The sequence below is a fragment of the Gadus macrocephalus genome, chromosome 21 (assembly GCF_031168955.1).
Source record: "Gadus macrocephalus chromosome 21, ASM3116895v1".
NCBI classification, from domain to species: domain Eukaryota; kingdom Metazoa; phylum Chordata; class Actinopteri; order Gadiformes; family Gadidae; genus Gadus; species Gadus macrocephalus.
In genome coordinates this window covers 1096880-1116925 of record NC_082402.1, presented here as the reverse complement: position 1 = coordinate 1116925, position 20046 = coordinate 1096880, and the positions used below count along the sequence as shown (strand labels likewise).

Below are 20046 nucleotides of genomic sequence, written 5' to 3'. Positions count from 1 at the left end.
TACTGACTACAGTACTGCTCCGTCTTACTGCCTGTATCTCACTACCTACTGACTACAGTACTGCTCCGTCTTACTGCCTGTATCTCACTACCTACTGACTACAGTACTGCTCCGTCTTACTGCCTGTATCTCACTACCTACTGACTACAGTACTGCTCCGTCTTACTGCCTGTATCTCACTACCTACTGACTACGAGTACTGCTCCGTCTACTGCCTGTTCTCAGTGACTACAGTAACTGCTCCGTCATACTGCCTGTATCTCACTGTAACTCACTGACTACTGACGATCAAGTTGCTGGGTGGTGGGGCTGGGTGGTGGGGTTGGGTGGTGGGGCTGGGTGGTGGGGTTGGGTGGTGGGGCTGGGTGGAGGTGTTGGTTGGAGGGCCTGGGTGGAGGTGTTGGGTGGAGGGGCTGGTTGGAGGGCTGGGTGGTTGGGTTGGGTGGAGGGGCTGGGTGGTGGGGCTGGGTGGAGGCCCTGGTTGTCACTGACCAGGCTGAGTGATGGCCCTCCCCCTCCCCCTCCCCCTCCCCCCTCCCCCCTCCTCTCTTATCAGTCCTGACCAAACCTCTTTATGGGCTTCATGACGCGCCCCTCCCCTTCCCTCCCCCTCCTCCCCTTCCCTCCCCCCCCCCTCCCCTTCCCTCCCCCTCCTCCCCTTCCCTCCCCCCCCCCCTCCCCTACTCCTCTCCCTCTGGAGGGCCTGGGTGGTTAAGCCCCCCCTCCCTGACGGGGGTCACATGGGCCGTCTGTCCCGGCCTGATAAGGGCTGCTGGTCCAGGCTGCTGTGTGCTCCAGGCTCAGGGTCCAGACCCCATAACTCTGCCCCCCCCCCCCCCGCCCCCGGACTGGGACCTTCTCTGAACCACGTGTGCTCCCGTCGGCGAGGTGCGGGTTGGTGGTCTAACCCTGAAGGCCTGCTGCAGTACGCCTCGTACCAGTGCAGCCACCAGGGGCTTCACCTGACCAGTTACCGTTCAGAATGTCAGGAATCAGAACCAAGTGATGTCATGATCTGGAATCAGGAGCACCATCAGAACCGGGGTCATCAGAAGGGTCGTGATCCGGTCCAGCTGACCGGCAGGACCAGATCTGGAAGAGATGTCTGGTTCTGTTGTGTTCCAGTCCCCTCTGACCTGCAGCCTGTTGTGTTCCAGTCCCCCCAGACCTGAGCCTGTTGTGTTCCAGTCCCAGACCTGGAGCCTGTTGTGTTCCAGTCCCCTCGGACCTGCAGCCTGTTGTGTTCCAGTCCCCTCAGACCTGGAGCCTGTTGTGTTCCAGTCCCCTCAGACCTGAGCCTGTTGTGTTCCAGTCCCAGACCTGCAGCCTGTTGTGTTCCAGTCCCAGACTTGGAGCCTGTTGTGTTCCAGTCCCCTCAGACCTGAGCCTGTTGTGTTCCAGTCCCCTCAGACCTGGAGCCTGTTGTGTTCCAGTCCCCTCAGACCTGCAGCCTGTTGTGTTCCAGTCCCCTCTGACCTGCAGCCTGTTGTGTTCCAGTCCCCTCAGACCTGTAGCCTGTTGTGTTCCAGTCCCAGACCTGCAGCCTGTTGTGTTCCAGTCCCAGACCTGCAGCCTGTTGTGTTCCAGTCCCCTCAGACCTGGAGCCTGTTGTGTTCCAGTCCCAGACCTGGAGCCTGTTGTGTTCCAGTCCCCTCAGACCTGCAGCCTGTTGTGTTCCAGTCCCAGACCTGGAGCCTGTTGTGTTCCAGTCCCCTCAGACCTGCAGCCTGTTGTGTTCCAGTCCCAGACCTGCAGCCTGTTGTGTTCCAGTCCCAGACCTGCAGCCTGTTGTGGGATCCGTCCCTAAATGCCAGCGATGTCGTTTAGAGAACTAAAGGCTGTTTTACGTGACAGCAGCAGCGGGCTGAGCGGAGATAAGCAGAGAGCCGCGGTCCCAGCACCACCCAGCATGTTTACAACCTCTGCTCGTTTAATGATTGTGTGTGTGTGTGTGTGTGTGTGTGTGTGTGTGTGTGTGTGTGTGTGTGTGTGTGTGTGTGTGTGTGTGTGTGTGTGTGTGTGTGTGTGTGTGTGTGTGTGTGTGTGTGTGTCTCCGTCCCCTCAGCCCTCACCTGCGCTTCACCAGCCTCACTCTGGTGTCGCCCCACGGTTTCCCTGACAACCGCATCCATGGTGATGCCCACTTCCTCTCCACAAGGTCGGCGCTCCGGGAAACATCCACCAATAACAGGAAGAACATGACATAACTATATACATGAGATGGATAGAAGACAAGTGTGTGTGTGTGTGTGTGCGCTTATATGTGTGTGTGTCATGCGTACCTGTTTGTGTTTGTGTGTGCGTGCCTGTGTGTGCGTGTGTATTGATGTATGTGTGTGTCTGTTAGTTTGTGTTCATTGTGTGTGTGTGATTGATTGCGTTCATGTTCATGTATGTGTCTGTTAATGTGTGTGTGTGTGTGTGTTAATGTGTGTGTGTGTCCATGCGTGTGTGTGCCTGTGTGTGTGTGTGTGACGTATGTTCATGTGTGACGTATGTTCATGTGTGTGTGTGTGTGTGTGTGTGTGTGTGTGTGTGTGTGTGTGTGTGTGTGTCCCCAGCTGCCCCCCCTCCCGCTGTAGCGACTCGGCCCTGCTGGCGGTGCACTCCGTGGTCGCCGTGGTGACCGGGCGGATGGTGGCCCTGCAGCGGGCGGAGAAGTGGGTGGTGCTTAGCGGGGGGGGGCGGGTCCCCTACGACCACCTCATCATCGCCACCGGCCTGCAGCACCAGGTCCCGCCCCTCACACTCACCCAGCCAATCACTGGCCAGCACACTACACCTACAGCCAGGGGCCGCCTCAATCTATGACCACACACACACACACACACACACACACACACACACACACACACACACACACACACACACACACACACACACACACACACACACACACACACACACACACACACGAGAGAGAGAGTTTAGTGCAGGAAGGCCACAGTTTGACAGCCATAGCTCTGTATTAACTGACCAATGGTCATTAATCTAAACGTTATCTACGGCCTCATGGAGCAGACCGGGACAGAGGTAGTGTGTCACAGCGTGTGCTGATCCAGCTGTTGGGCCCCTGCTGTGCTGCAGGTCCCCTGCCCTACAGGAGCCTCTCTCGGGGGCCCCCAGACCCCCCAGACCGAGGACCTCCAGAGCCCCCAGACCCCCCAGACCGAGGACCTCCAGACCGAGGACCTCCAGACCCCCCAGACCGAGGACCTCCAGACCGAGGACCCCCAGACCGAGGACCTCCAGACCGACGACCTCCAGACCGACGACCTCCAGAGCCCCCAGACCGAGGACCCCCAAAGTCCCCAGACCGAGGACCCCAGAAGTCCCCAGACCGAGGACCCCCAAAGTCCCCAGACCGGGGACCTCCAGCCTGGGGACCTCAAGACACCCGAACCCGGAGACCCCGAGAGTTCCCAGACCGGGGACCCCCAGATCCCAAAGACCCCCCAGAACGGGGACCCCCAGAGCCCCAAGACCCCCCAGACCGAGGACCCCCAGAGCCCACAGGACGGGGACCCCAAGACCCCCCAGACCAGGGACCCCCAGACCCCCCAGTCCGGGGACCCCCAGACCCCCCAGACCGGGGACCCCCAGAGCCCCCAGACCGGGGACCCCCAGAGCCCCCAGACCGGGGACCCCCAGAGACCCCAGACCGGGGACCCCCAGCCCCTCCCTGGGGGGCCGCCCCCCAACCTGCTGACCCTCACAGACCAGCGGGACTGCGATGCGGCCCGGGACCTGGTCTGCCTGGAGCTCCTGGAGACTGGAGGTATGTGGAGGGCGGGGCTACACCACCCACAGCACCACCCCCAACATCACCCCCACCTCTGACAACACCACCTTCACCCCCACCACCACCTCCTCCACCAACATCTCCCCCACCACCTCCACCATCACCACCACCTTCACCCCCACCACCACCTCCTCCACCAACATCTCCCCCACCACCACCTCCTCCACCACCTTCACCCCCACCACCACCTCCTCCACCAACATCTCCCCCATCACCACCTCCACCAACATCACCCCCACCTCCTCCACCATCATCACCACCTCCTCCACCATCATCACCACCTCCATCACCACCACAATCATCACCTCCACCACTATCAGCTCCACCACCATCACAATCATCCCAGCTCCACCAGCTCCACCTCTCTCACCACCACCACCATTACCAACAGAACCAACCCTTTCACACCCCCCCCTCCCCATGTCGTTACCCTGCTAATCAGCTCTGGAGTGCGTCTGTATAATTGCCGGCTTAATTAGTGGCCCAGAAATCTTTCATCTCTGATTCAGACCCCCCCCCCCCCCCCTCCATCATCGCCCTCAACATCACATCAGTACCTCAGTCCCGCACTGCACTATGAAGAGACACACACACACACACACACACACACACACACACACACACACACACACACACACACATGTAATTTAGCTGAATGTCCTTTCTAAAGGATAGTCCAATAATCCCAGCGGCCGTGTCTGACATCACTCTGAGCTGGATTCAGCACCATGGAGAGAGTCACCCTCTCTCACTCGCTCTCTCACTCTCTTCACCCAATCTCTATCTCTGAGTTCATGTTTTCTCTGTCTTATCTGTCGCTCTCACACTCCCTCTGTCACTCACACTACCCATCTCTCTCTTCACTATTTGTCACTTTCTCTCTCTTCCTCTCTCATGTGTTCTGCGCATCAGAAACCCCAAGAAACCTTATCGTATCCACACGCAACAAAACACGACGGCCCCTAGCCCCTGAACCACTGTACATGTCAGGGTCTCAAACGCAACAAAACACTACGGTCCCTAGCCCCTGAACCACTATACACGTCAGGGTCTCAAACGCAACAAAACACGACGGTCCCTAGCCCCTGAACCACTATACACGTCAGGGTCTCAAACGCAACAAAACACGACGGTCCCTAGCCCCTGAACCACTATACACGTCAGGGTCTCAAACGCAACAAAACACTACGGTCCCTAGCCCCTGAACCACTGTACATGTCAGGGTCTCAAACGCAACAAAACACTACGGTCCCTAGCCCCTGAACCACTATACACGTCAGGGTCTCAAACGCAACAAAACACGACGGTCCCTAGCCCCTGAACCACTATACACGTCAGGGTCTCAAACGCAACAAAACACTACGGTCCCTAGCCCCTGAACCACTGTACACGTCAGGGTCTCAAACGCAACAAAACACGACGGTCCCTAGCCCCTGAACCACTGTACACGTCAGGGTCTCAAACGCAACAAAACACGACGGCCCCTAGCCCCTGGACTGTACCACTCTACACGCGGGGGCTCCTCGGAGCGTGGCTCGGTCCGTGCTCTCGTGACTACACTCCCCGTTGGCGCCGTCTATCAAACTAGCGTAATTAGCCCTCCAGACCATAATACCCACTCGAGGCCTGGAGGAGGAGTCTAGTGTCGGCCTGGAGCTCCTGATCAGAGTTCCTAATGGTGTGTTTTTATGTGTACGTATTCATGAATATTCACGAGTTGTAGCGTTTACATTTCAAAGGCTCCATGGCCCTGATGATGATATTAAAACGCTCTCGTGTTCCGTTCTCCGTGTTTGTGACGGCCATATTGTTTCCATATGCTTATGGATTTGATACATTTCCTCACTGAAAAAGGACATAATTATCATTATCAATCCATCTATAAAGACCTTAAAGGGGACCCGTTATGCTTTTCGACTTTTATGACCTATAAACGTTGTTAGAATGATTGATAGTCATGTTTTACCATACACAAAAAACGATGTTGATTTTCGAAACTCTTCCTCTCATCTGGGCGCTTTCAGCCTTCTCTGTCAACGCTCCGTTTCGTCCTTCTCCGCCCCCTCGCCCCCCTCCTGCCAACCCAACTCCATTGTGAATGGTTACCTTCCTTGAAGCGCGCGCGCGGGCAGATTTGACCAGGCATATGGGGGCGCGGCAGGAGTACCTCCACGTCTACGTAGATGATTTCCCGGAAATGTGAACAAGTGAATCGCAAACGTTGTCCCGAGTGTTTAGCGCTCTGCACAGCCACCCCAGACTGTCCGCAGGGAATACGTCGAAATGCATGTACGTCATTATTTGACACTTTAGTATGGTTAAACATGACTATCAATCATTATAACAACGTTTATAGGTCATAAAAGTCGAAAAAGCATAATAGGTCCCCTTTAATAACAATGTCATGCAATAATAAACATGAAACCAATCAATCATCCAGTAGTCAGACCAGATGTCGCATTAGACAATTTGAAGATCTTAAACTGGTGAGTACATCAGAGGAGACGGCAGCTCCTCTTGGACGTCTGGACGCCCTCCCCAGTGTGGATGGAGCCCTCAGTAACCCAGCCTCCCGTTCCCTAGGCAACGCCGTGGTCTACGGCGGCGGCCTGGACCTGTACACCTGCGTGGAGACCCTGCTGGCCCTGGGGGTCCCGGGGTCCCGGGTCCACCTGGTCCTCGCCCCCCCCGGGCCCGCCCCGGCCCCCTGCTGCTTCGGGGACCCGGAGGTGGGGCGGGCGGTGGACGGGGCCCTGCGGGGGGCCGGGGTCCCCGTCCACCGGGACTGTGTCCTGGCCCGGATGGACACGGACCGCCGCTCCGGGAGGATCACCTCCCTGTCCTTCTCCACCCGGGGCGCCCCGCTGCACCTGCCCTGTGGGGTACGTGCTGCAGTACCGGGGATCACCACAGAGGGCGCTGCTTCCGCTGTGGGATTATTTTAAGAAATGACTTTCTCAGATGTAGAGGTTAAAGGTCCCATGACATGCCACCGGGTGTGGTGTGATTGGCTGTTACAAGACGTTTTTTAAATCTGCCCCTTATGACATCACAAGTGGGCGTGTCCACCTAGATTTGTGCTGGATAGATCAGTCTACCGGCCTACCCAGTGGACTGTAGCCAACGTTGCTCATCTATCCGTCATACATCTAGGTTGACACGCCCACCTGTGATGTCATAAGGGGCAGATTTCAAAAACGTCTTTTAACGGCTAACAGTATCATGTCACGGTGCCTTTAAGGGGTAAATCCCATGTTACCTATTGTGTTTGTTATGTAATGTAAGGATAACGTGTTAGTAACGGAGTGACACTAGAACGCAGGTCGAGGCGTTGGTATTCACTTTAACTCTGATTTACTAGAACCAGAACAATGTTACACTAAACAGGTGCTGTAGGGCGCCCCCTAAGGCCTGGGAAGAACAATGCATTCTGTCCACTGTCCTTGCCACAACAGTACCCGTACTCCTGCTTAACACTGCTGGCTCCTCCTTTCCTTGTTTGGTTCTCATTTGTTTCCTGATCGCGTTTTCAGTGACCAAATGAAACCGCTCCGACTTTAAGTTGATCTTCAGCCAATCAGAGAAGGCCAACGCCTTCCCTGTTCCCCACCAGAGGGGGCGCTGTCCCCTCCGTGGAGAGGGCCTCAGACCCTCTGGAGGGGCTGGGGTCCAGACCCTCTGGAGGGGCTGGGGTCCAGACCCTCTGGAGGGGCTGGGGTCCAGACCCTCTGGTGGGGCTGGGGTCCAGACCCTCTGGAGGGGCTGGGGTCCAGACCCTCTGGTGGGGCTGGGGTCCAGACCCTCTGGAGGGGCTGGGGTCCAGACCCTCTGGAGGGGCTGGGGCCTCAGACCCTCTGGAGGGGCTGGGGTCCAGACCCTCTGGAGGGGCTGGGGTCCAGACCCTCTGGTGGGGCTGGGGTCCAGACCCTCTGGTGGGGCTGGGTTCCAGACCCTCTGGTGGGGCTGGGGTCCAGACCCTCTGGTGGGGCTGGGGTCCAGACCCTCTGGAGGGGCTGGGGTCCAGACCCTCTGGAGGGGCTGGGGTCCAGACCCTCTGGTGGGGCTGGGCTCCAGACCCTCTGGAGGGGCTGGGGTCCAGACCCTCTGGTGGGGCTGGGGTCCAGACCCTCTGGTGGGGCTGTGATCCAGACGTTCTCCCTCTCCAGGTGCTGTTCAACTTCTCCGGGGAGGGCGTCGACCGCGACGTGTTCCGAAGCGTCCACGGCGCCAGCCTGGTGTTTGACGGGCGGCTGGTGGTCGACGCCCACAACTTCCTCACCGCCGACCCGGCCGTCCGCGGCGCCGGCCCGCTCACCAAGTTCTCCCGCCGCTACCGCGCCGAGCGCTGGGCCCACGCCTGCTACAGCTCCCGGGAGGTGGGCCGCGCCCTGGCGGCGGCCATGTTGGCTCTGTTGGACCCCACCGTGGAGCCCCCCCCCGGCCGCCCCGACCCCGACCACCTGATCCCGGAGTACTCCCAGCCCCGGGTCCGAGGTGGGCGGCGCCGCTAGCTGGTGGGGCGTCTGGGGGAGATCACATACTGCTGCTTTAATCCCAGGGGGTTATGGGTATTCTGGAAGTGACCCGGCGTTCCCGTGCCCGGGAACGCCGACCTGGGGATGTGTTGGGTTGATGCCGGTTTGGCTGGTATAGCGTGTAACCAGAGGTGCGTTCAGAATCACAAACATAGGCGAACGTTCGCGAAAGATTTTAAACATTTTCCGTTAAACGAACATAAGCAAGCAAACGTTTACGAACATAGGCAAACTGTCTGAAGAGGTAGTTCTCCACAAACAGAGATGGATCGCGGTGCTCTCTTCGGCTACGTGACATTCGTTGCCATGGCATTAAACTAAACTATATTGAAATCATTTACTCCTTTCCTACACAGAAAGCAATAGATAAAACGTTTCATATAGCCTATCTACACCCTTACTTCAACTGTTGTCTTTTGCATCCTAAAATGCGATTTGAACGTTATATCGCAGTAAGTGGGTACAACTTCGGTGACGTAGCCCTCTATTCTTGAATTTTCCGTAATGGTTGTCTGCAGTAGGCTTTCAACGAGGTCGACCACTTGCAAACCCTCTTCTGTAAACTCTTCCATTAACATGGAGGCTGCCGCTAATACCATGGCCTTCGTATCCATGTTTTTCGTTTACAGTTTGTTTAGAACGGTGTTCAAAAATCGTTCAAATTAATTGTTTAATGTCAACGCGTTCGTTGCGAACGTTCGCCTATGTTCGCTGAACTTCAACGCACCTCAGGTCTACGTTATAATCGACCAAAGCAACGCTGGAGCTCTGTCCTTTGAACTTCACCATTTTTAAATAATGTGTGTACGTGTCTGTGTGTGTGTGTGTGTGTGTGTTTACTTGCCTGTGTGTGTGTGTGTGTGTGTGTGTGTGTGTGTGTGTGTGTGTGTGTGTGTGTGTGTGTGTGTGTGTCCAGCTGGCAGGCTACCTGGGGGGTTCCACTACCTCCACGTCTCCAAGCCCTCGCCCCTCCCCCCTGTCCAGCCCCCGCCCTCCGCCCTCCCCCTGTGCCAGCTGCCGCCGCCGCCGCCCCAGCAGGTATGATCCCGGTGTCTTCCTCCCCCTCCTCCCCCTTTCCCTCCCTCCTCACCCTCCTCTTCCTCCTCCTCCCCCTCCTCCTCCTACCCCTCCCCCACCTCCTCCTCATCCTCCTCCCCCTCACTGCCCCCCTGTGCCCCCCAGGGGGCGGCGGTGGTGACGGGGTCGGTGGACGAGGGGAACTACTTCCGGATCCACCTGGACCGCCACCAGAAGGTCGACGCCCTCACCTGTCTGTCTCTGGAGCCCCTCCCCCTCTCCAACTACCTGTGTCTGTACGGCCGCCACCAGCTGCTGCTGAACCAGCTGCTGGCCCGCAGCCAGGACAGCCCCCCCCCCGACCTCTACAGGTGGGGGGGGGGGGGTATGATGGAGTTATCCTATTCATCCTAAATATGTTAATTTGTTCACATGTTTATGATACATGTTGTGCATTCATCCAATAGAAACTACAAACGTCGTACAAGTCATTGATCATGCTAATACCTTTCCTGTAATTGTATTAGTTATAAGTTATTACTATACTACTAATATCCTGGTATCTGAACATGTATTCAATAATATTCTAGCGTTATGAAAATGTCCGCAGTTTAGTTCCTGTTTTGAAATCCGAGTGCCTCCCCAGACAAAAGGAGGCTAATGCTAACAGAGCTTGTGGACGCTAACATTCACCTGCTCTCCAACGGATGTGGAAACACACACACACACTCACACACACACACACACACACACACACACACACACACACACACACACACACACACACACACACACACACACACACACACACACACACACACCTTCTAGTCGGACTGAAGTGATGACAACAACAGTCCAAAGTACCCCCCCCCCCTCCATATGAAGCCAGAAGCCCCTCCCTCGCCATGTGACCATGTGACTTCAACACCACATATGTTGGTGAATAACCGGGCGATGGTGACCTCTTATGGAGATTTAACACGGGTGACCCTGGACGTGTGTGTGTGTGTGTGTGTGTGTGTGTGTGTGTGTGTGTGTGTGTGTGTGTGTGTGTGTGTGTGTGTGTGTGTGTGTGTGTGTGTGTGTGTGTGTGTGTGTGTGTGTCCCAGGACCCTAATCTGTTTATGCAGCCCCCCAGTCCCCGTCTGCGTCTGCGGGGCCGCTGGCCGGACAAAGGACCCCCAGCAGCAGGAGGAGGGGGGGGGGGGGGGGGCTCTTAAAGTCATTGTTGGTCCCGCCCCACGGACCAGTACCGGGCCTCACCTGCTGGGGGCGCCGGGGACACGGGACGGAGCCTGTAGTCACATGTAGTAAAGGGCAGTCACATGTAGTAAAGGGCAGTCACATGTAGTCACATGTAGTAAAGGGCAGTCACATGTAGTAACATGTAGTAAAGGGCAGTCACATGTAGTAACATGTAGTAAAGGGCAGTCACATGTAGTCACATGTAGTCACATGATGAACGGGTTAAAGATATTGTGACGTGTAATTACAGGTTGATGTATCGTCATGTGACAACATGACAAGGTGTTTAACATGCTGTAACGTTACTAAATGTTACAGCATGTAATGGCGCTGTGGCATGCTACACGCTGTTACCAGCTACATGTTGTTAGAATCGACAGTGTGTTACATCGTTTGACAGTATGTTACAGCGTGTTACAGCGTGTTGTAACACGTGGAGTGTGTGCGTGTGTGTGTGTGTGTGTGTGTGTATTTGTTGAACTCATTGTGTCTTCACCTTCCTAACGTTGGTTTCCACATCAACACCGTGTTCACAGTCTTACCCCACATGGTAGTCAGCTGAGGTCCCAGAGCTGTGCTGTGATTGGCCAGGGGCTCCCACCTGACCTCCCGCTGCTCCACAGGTTCTTCAGGGAGCCCTGGAGCCTGGCTCTGTTCCACGACCGCTTCCCCGACCTGGAGCAGGAGATCCAGCAGGGCCTGGAGTCCCTCCCCCTCACGGTGAGTCCCGCCCCCTCACGGTGAGTCCCGCCCCCTCACGGTGAGTCCCGCCCCCTCACGGTGAGTCCCTCCCCCTCACGGTGAGTCCCGCCCCCTCACGGTGAGTCCCACCCCCTCACGGTGAGCCCCTCCCCCTCACGGTGAGTCCCTCCCCCTCACGGTGAGCCCCTCCCCCTCACGGTGAGCCCCACCCCCTCACGGTGAGCCCCACCCCCTCACGGTGAGTCCCTCCCCCTCACGGTGAGTCCCGCCCCCTCACGGTGAGTCCCTCCCCCTCACGGTGAGCCCCTCCCCCTCACGGTGAGCCCCTCCCCCTCACGGTGAGCCCCACCCCCTCACGGTGAGCCCCTCCCCCTCACGGTGAGTCCCTCCCCCTCACGGTGAGTCCCGCCCCCTCACGGTGAGTCCCGCCCCCTCACGGTGAGTCCCTCCCCCTCACGGTGAGCCCCTCCCCCTCACGGTGAGTCCCTCCCCCTCACGGTGAGCCCCTCCCCCTCACGGTGAGCCCCTCCCCCTCACGGTGAGCCCCTCCCCCTCACGGTGAGCCCCTCCCCCTCACGGTGAGCCCCGCCCCCTCACGGTGAGCCCCGCCCCCTCACGGTGAGCCCCTCCCCCTCACGGTGAGCCCCTCCCCCTCACGGTGAGCCCCTCCCCCTCACGGTGAGCCCCTCCCCCTCACGGTGAGCCCCTCCCCCTCACGGTGAGCCCCTCCCCCTCACGGTGAGCCCCTCACCCACACGGTGAGCCCCACCCCCTCACGGTGAGCCCCACCCCCTCACGGTGAGCCCCACCCCCTCACGGTGAGCCCCACCCCCTCACGGTGAGTCCCTCCCCCTCACGGTGAGTCCCTCCCCCTCACGGTGAGTCCCGCCCCCTCACGGTGAGTCCCGCCCCCTCACGGTGAGCCCCTCCCCCTCACGGTGAGCCCCTCCCCCTCACGGTGAGCCCCTCCCCCTCACGGTGAGTCCCTCCCCCTCACGGTGAGCCCTCCCCCTCGCGGTGAGCCCCTCCCCCTCGCGGTGAGTCCCTCCCCCTCACGGTGAGCCCCTCCCCCTCACGGTGAGTCCCGCCCCCTCACGGTGAGTCCCTCCCCCTCACGGTGAGCCCTCCCCCTCACGGTGAGCCCCTCCCCCTCACGGTGAGCCCCTCCCCCTCGCGGTGAGCCCCTCCCCCTCGCGGTGAGCCCCTCCCCCTCACGGTGAGTCCCTCCCCCTCGTGGTGAGCCCCTCCCCCTCACGGTGAGCCCCTCACCTTTACGGTGAGCCCCCCCTCCCCCTCACGGTGCGTTCAGGACGGCTGGGACCGCCCAGCGCTGGGTCTCTGTTCACCTTACTGTGATGAGTTCAGCTTCTTCAAAGAGCCAGTGAACCACTGATCAGATGAACTCAACCCTGATCAGATGACCTCACCACTGATCAGATAAACTCAACCCTGATCAGATGACCTCACCACTGATCAGATGAACTCACCACTGATCAGATGAACTCAACCCTGATCAAAGAGCCAGTGAGCCACTGATCAGATGAACTCACCACTGATCAGATGACCTCACCACTGATCAGATAAACTCACCACTGATCAGATGAACTCAACCCTGATCAGATGACCTCACCACTGATCAGATAAACTCACCACTGATCAGATGAACTCACCACTGATCAGATTAACTCAACCCTGATCGGATTAACTCACCACTGATCAGATGAACTCAACCCTGATCAAAGAGCCAGTGAGCCACTGATCAGATGAACTCACCACTGATCAAAGAGCCAGTGAGACACTGATCAGATGAACTCACCACTGATCAAAGAGCCAGTGATCAGATGAACTCACCATGTTTAAAACCAAAGAAGTTTGGTTCAATGGAGTTTTGAACTTAAAGTTAAAGAATATAACGTGGTGACAGTGTGTCTTAAACAACAGGGGTTTGAATATGTGTCTTCATTGAATCTGACACAGAGCAGTCATATAAACCTTGTCCCTCCGTCAGGAGGGTGGAGCTCGGGTGGGGGTGAGATGCAGGCCGGAGGTATCACGTGGTGCTTTATGTGTAACAACATGTAGCTCCACATGTAGGGTGGTTCATGGTCCGTCGTGCTGCGTTGGTCCCACTCCCCCCCCCGCCTCACTGTGAACACCGTCCTGTCCTTCAGGACGAGGACCCCACCACCGTGACGGAGCTCATCCGTCAGCTGGCGGCCGGCCGGCCGGACCTCCGCGGGGGCGACCCGGCGCTCTTCCTGCGGGAGCGGTTTGCGCGGAGCCACGCGCGGGCGGCGCTGAGGACCAGCGCGCTCAACTACCTGAGCTTCAACCGGAGCCAGCTGCCGGGGTACATGCCGCGCGGCCCGCTGTGACCCCGGCGCTCCTCCGGGACGTCCTGCCTGCTCCGCCCGACGGTGGAGTGCGTTGGTACCGACCCCGGGGGCCGGGGGTCTCGGAGTCCCGTGTGCTTCAGAACTCTGTCCGAGGGGTAATGTCCCGGCATTTAAACTTGAATTGTTTCAACACTTAACGTTTTAATTATAATAAAGGCATGACAATATGACATGTTGATATCATATGATTTATTTTAATGTAGGACTGTTTATTGAATCATTTGATATTCCCGTTTTTATCTAGGCCTCTTTATTTAGTTTACATACATTGTAGCCTATATATATTTAATTTAGGCCTAAAATGTAATGTATTTATTAAATTTAGCCTACCTGCTATTTATTATTGTATTAATTATGGTTAGGCCTTTTTTTTTTATTAAATCCTCTTCCAAATGACACAAAAAAACATTTATTTAGCATATCCTCCCGAAAGGAATAAAACACTTTTATTTTATTTATTGAGGTATACGACTGAAATAGCGTTACATTCTCCTCGCGCCGGCCAACTGTAACTCCGCGGCCACGCGCGTGTTTTACACTAAACGCGCCGCGGCCGCGTGACTGACAGCCGCTCGTGAGTGAAACCTCTTTAGATGAAAGTGTTTTGTGAGGCCGGGGCCATACAGCTGTATGCTAATGAGGCTTCCGTCTCCCCCCCTGCCCCGCGCGCAACACAAATAACCACACGCGCCTTCACGTCATTAAACAACAAAAGGTGGCTGCGGGTCCGACTCTGCCTCAAACCCTCTGGCAATTACACCTCCTAAACGTTGTTAGGAGAAAGGCCGTTATTCGAATCAATCCGCATATGGACAGATTGAGTTTGGGATCCACTGAGCTAAAATTATGGACTTATTGTTCCGCGGTTCAGAGGTCAATAACCGAAAACAGGAAAGAAGTGTAAGATATTATACATTTTAAAGACTGAAATGGGTTCATATTAATTATCAACTCTATTTTAATAGTTATAAATATAAACTCAGTTTGAATGGTTATAAATATAAATTCATATTTGAATAGTTAAACATATCAACTCTATATTTTAATAGTTATAAATATAAACTCTATTTTAATAGTTATAGATATCAACTCTATATTTTAATAGTTAAATATATAAACTCTATTTTAATGGTTAAACATATCAACTCTATGTTTAAATATTTGAACATATAAACTCTATAGATTTTAGAGACTAATGTTGAGACGTCTGGATTTCTGGTCCCAGTTTATTGATCTTATTGTGAGTCACACACACACACACACACACAGACACACACACACACACACACACACACACACACACACACACACACACACACACACGCATACACACACCTTAAAATAAAGATTAACATGGAATTAAAAAACAAAAACAACACGCGGTTCCTGACATCAGAATAAAAATCCGGCCCTGCGATGGATTGGACCTGAAGGGACTGGTTCCCGATAGAGGGTCTCGTGGAGGCCGTTCGGACCCGCGCTTTGTCTCCACAGAGCCCGCTGATTGCGCCCAGCACGCGCCGTGGTCTCCCCGTAGCAGACTGCTTCTGGGGGCCCCCGGTTTACCGCGTGCAATTTCCTTTTCAATCAGGAGCGGGTGTGCAGCTTGCACAAGCGCGCCATTGTGATGCTAAACAGCCCCCCCGCCCCCTATCTACCCTATTCATTATGTATGCGTGAAATGAGTGATTCATATGCCCGGAGTTAACCGTCACGGAGATGCGTGGCGGAGGAGGCTGTCGGTGTGTTGTGATGCCTGCGTGCCTTCCTTATTTGTTGTGATGTCCGCGTGCGTTCTTAACGTTTGTTGTGACGTCCACGAGCCGATGATCCGTTTTGTCGCGTCAGAACAATTAGAAAGATATAGGACCCACATATTTTTATAATTTATAATTACACAGAAAGAATGCTTTAAATTGGTCTATCGAGTGCTCCTGTTTTATGACAAGGCTGTCACTCCTCGCTGTGCGCGGGCGCGTCTCTCATTGTGCGCCTCGAGCCCTCTGAAGGAGCCCATAAAGGCGAGGCACGTGCAGCTCTGTATAGCGACCCATCAGACCGTGCGCACGAGCGCTCCCCGGAGTGTGCCCTCGCGCCGCGGAGGGGGGGGCAGGGTTAGGCAGTACAATGCAACCCCTCAGGTACATCTGCTTTACGATCCGCCATCCCTCCTCCTCCTCCTCCTCCTCCCCCCCCCCCCCTCCTCCTCCTCCTCAGGGACCGGAGCTCCTCTCTGATTGGTCGCGGGTGAGGGGGTGGGGGGGGGTCCGGGCACGGAGTCGCGGCATCGCCTTAAAACCGAGTGCAGCTATGTTGGGCTCAAAAGCTCTTCGGGAGGACCGCTTGCGCTCACGGTAGTCCAGCAGCTGCGGGACGTTGTTTCAGGCGCGCGGCAGATGTCCGCGTGAGGACCGGCCCGACCCAGATTCCTTCACCGCCTCTCGAGCGCTTTAAAGTGCCTTTTATCCTCCGCTTAAACATGCCTCGAGGATTTCTCGTGAAGCGCAACCGGAAAGCCAACCCGGTGTCGTATCGGGTGCGCTCGGATGATGAGGACCCGGACCGGACGCCGCGCGTGACGACCCGGGTCACCCCGCCTCCCTCCGCTGCCTCCTCGCTCCCTACCGGTCCAGACCGGACCTTGTCGTCCTCCTCCGCCGCGGTACCGGAGCCGGACGTGAAACCGGTCCGGTTCGGGAACCCGGATACGGTATCCTACTGCCCGCAGGCGCTCTACAGCCCCACGCGCCCCATCAGCCGGGAGCACGAGCGCCCCTGCCCGGAAGGGGCGGCGGTCCACCTGGGCTCGCCCCCCAGGTCCGCCGGCTCCGACCCGACGCCCCCAGCAGCGCAGACCGCCCTGGAACACCTGTTCGTCCCGATGGACCTGAAGATCGGCACGAGCAACAGCAGCCGCACGGGCACCACCACAAGCGCGAGCATCACCGGCGCGAGCATCACCGGCGCGAGGACCACCGGCACCGGGAACGGGAACGGTGGCAAGAGGAACGCGAGCGACGGCCCCACGGAGCGCAAGGCCAAGCCGCCGTCCAAGAGACCAAAGGCGACCCGCAAGCTGCACTTCGAGGACGACGTCACCACGTCCCCGGTGCTCGGGCTGAAGATCAAAGAGGCGCTCCTCGCGGACGAGGAGAAGCCAGCGCGGCCGCGGTCGGCGGACGGGGAGGAGGTGCCGCTCGGGGACTTCGTGTGCCAGCTGTGTCGCGAGGCGTACGCGGACCCGTTCGCCCTCGCGCAGCACAAGTGTTCCCGCATCGTGCGCGTGGAGTACCGGTGCCCCGAGTGCGACAAGGTGTTCAGCTGCCCCGCGAACCTCGCCTCTCACCGGCGGTGGCACAAGCCCAAGGCGCAGCAGAGCGCCTCGAGCGGCGCCTCGAGCAGCGCGCACGCGGAGAGCGAGCCCATGGTGCGCGGGGACGAGGGGAGGGAAGGAGCCGCGGATCGGGACACCCCCAGCCCCGCGCTCTCCGAGTCGGGGTCCGAGGAGGGACTCTACGACTGCTCCCACTGCGGGAAGAAGTTCAAGCGCGCGGCGTACCTGCGGAAGCACCTCTTGTCCCAGCACGCACCCCCGAAGCCGACTCCGAGCAGCGAGGAGCGCGAGGCTCCCCTCCTTCCGACCCCCGCGTCGAGCGACCTCCTCCTCACCCCCGGACCCGCGCCTTTAAACCTGAGTTCTTCGTCCTCCTCTTCGTCTCCGTGTCACGTGTGTCCGGTGTGCGCGGAGAGCTTCCCCAACCGCTCGAGCCAGGAGCGGCACATCCGGCTCCTACACACGTCACAGGTGTACCCTTGCAAGTACTGCCCCGCCGTGTTCTACAGCTCCCCGGGGCTCACGCGCCACATCAACAAGTGCCACCCATCGGAGAACCGGCAGGTCATCCTGCTCCAGATGCCTGTGCGGCCCGCGTGCTGACCGGGAGACACGGACACACCTGGCCTCGCCTGCCCACTTGACCCCAGAGGGACGTGGCGATTCTCTGACGTCACCCGTTCGTCCCGTCCCGTTTTTAGTCTCAACGGGAGGGAAAAGTAAAACGCGTGTAGACTCTTATTTATTATAACTTATTTTTGTAGCTCTACTTCTGGTCCTTCTCGTTCCTCTTCGCACAAGTGCTTCTAGCTTCTAGACCTAAGAGACTCGTCGCGTCACACGTCACGGCACCACCGAGCGGATCTTCTCCGTTAACCGGCCCGTTACACCGTGAACGTCACGAGCTTTCCCGTAGAGTAGCCGCCTGCCTTAGAGAACAGCTGTACTGCCTTAACCGGAGACCGTCTCCGCGCTGATTCACCATATTATTATTTTATACAAAGGCTACTGTATGACCACGATATATAACCCTTAGGGCCTTTTATATTTATTTATGTATTTATTAAATTATTTGTGTAAATTATTGTTCTGTGTGATCGACGTGTGACCCATCGATGTATTTTTTATAACCAAATGATTATTGTCCTTGTTTTAATTTAATGACCTGTTCTGAGGCGCTGATATAGCAATCAACTACCGGGAGTTTATAAACGCTCCTGAATGCAATCATTATTGTTGTTATAACATTGTTATTATTGTCCTATTTATTATTATTTATTTGTCATTATAAATCTGTAGCTCTTAATGTGTTGGATGTTTTTGCGCTTAATGTCCAAACAATAAAGAACCAAAAGTGAAAAAGTTTTTAGTGTGTATTGTTTATCTATACTTTATTTAAATCATCAAGGGCATTTTAATGGGACGGGCCAGCAGGTGTGTGTGTGTGTGTGTGTGTGTGTGTGTGTGTGTGTGTGTGTGTGTGTGTGTGTGTGTGTGTGTGTGTGTGTGTGTGTGTGTGTGTGTGTGTGTGTGTGTGTGTGTGTTCTTGCCTGAGTGTGTGTGTGTGTGTTCTTGCCTGTGTTCGTATGTCTGTGTGTGTTTGTGTGTTGCACCATTTTGAATCGTTGGAAATTAAGCGTTGTGATTGGCCGGGGGCCAGGTTACACCATCTGGGGGCCCTTGGGCCCGGGGCCTCGTTCGGTCACATGACTTGGCAGGAGAGGGAGTACATTTACAGCGCGGTGGGGGCCCGTCTCACCCCCCCCCTCCCCCAGACTGTCCCCAGGACCAGGGAGTAGAACCCCCACCCGGGCCTAGGGATGCCTTTACCCAGCAGCAAGTCACTATGCTCACATCCCATAATGACACCGACCGCACCAGGCGACCAGCTGCCTCCCGTTGCTAGGCAACAGACAACACTGTACACCTGCAGTAAACACAGTAACAGGGAAAGGTCAAAGGTCGACCCCGGGTCAAACGACACAAAAGCTCCGGAGCAGCTGGAAGCATTCTGTCAGTTTACTGACCTCGCGCTGTGAGGCAGACACACACCACCCTCGTGCACACACAAACACACACACACACACACATTCACACAAACACAGAGACAGACTCACATCCCCGCACACACACAGGTACACAGACAAGGACAAACGCACATGCACATTCACTCAGACACCCCCCCCCCCCACACACACAGGCAGACATGAACACACGCACAAACAAAGAGGCACTCACGCATATGGACGCATTCACGCACCTCCACTCACAGACACACACACACACCTGAGGCTCTGTGTCAGAGGGCGTCACTGGTGTCCTTTGAGGAGACGGAGCAGACCGGAAACCCAAACCTGATTACCCTTGCTCTGGAACCTTCTGAAGACCGTCTGACCCCAGAACTGATCCCGGTTCTAACCAGGGTTCTACCCAGACATAAAGAGGGTTCTAACGTAGCTTCTAACGAGGAACCAAACAGTCCTAACGAGCGCTTAACGAGCCCTAACAAGGGTTCTAACGAAGGTTCTAACGAGGTACACAGAGTGTTCTAAGACGTCAGGCAGGCCGGCCCCGTGGCCTCGTTAGGGCCCCGTGCCTCGTTAGGGCCCCCCCCCCTAACCTCGTTACAGACGGTCCCTGTGTCGCTGCCAACGCGGGCCTCGGCTAACAGTGTTAGCTCGCGCCAGCCGCCGTTCGTCTGGATCAAGGCCTGCTAACATATGACGGTTCTAACACTCCATCTGGGCTCCAGCATCAAAGCAACACACACACTGATGCTGTTACCGCCGCTAATCAGACAGCTATCGCTATTTAATGTTGTTATGGACTAGCCGCTATCGCTACGTAACGCTGTTAGCCCCCAGCCCCCAGGGTGACGTTATCTCACCGTGTGTGTGTGTGCGTGTGCGTGTGCGTGTGTGTGTGTGTGTGTGTGTGTGTGTGTGTGTGTGTGTGTGTGTGTGTGTGTGTGTGTGTGTGTGTGTGTGTGTGTGTGTGTGTGTGTGTGTTTTGGTC

The 20046-nt window shown here is 56.4% G+C and overlaps 2 protein-coding genes across 2 annotated transcripts; both read left to right on the top strand.

Moving 5' to 3' along the window:
• Positions 1–740: 740 nt before the first annotated feature.
• Positions 741–13875, top strand: cfap61 (cilia and flagella associated protein 61). The gene is made up of 13 exons (XM_060042374.1): positions 741–888; positions 1313–1510; positions 1620–1790; positions 1939–2158; positions 2562–2733; positions 3088–3129; positions 3256–3778; positions 6386–6684; positions 7969–8296; positions 9254–9375; positions 9481–9725; positions 11136–11319; positions 13473–13875. The coding sequence occupies exons 1-13, from the start codon at positions 741–743 to the stop codon at positions 13674–13676; spliced, it is 2856 nt and encodes a 951-aa protein (XP_059898357.1). The 3' UTR covers positions 13677–13875.
• A 2057-nt stretch (positions 13876–15932) lies between these two features.
• Positions 15933–18396, top strand: LOC132449761 (insulinoma-associated protein 1a-like). The gene has a single exon (XM_060041581.1). It carries the CDS (start codon positions 16177–16179, stop codon positions 17632–17634), a length of 1458 nt encoding a protein of 485 aa, XP_059897564.1. The 5' UTR covers positions 15933–16176; the 3' UTR covers positions 17635–18396.
• Positions 18397–20046: the final 1650 nt, after the last annotated feature.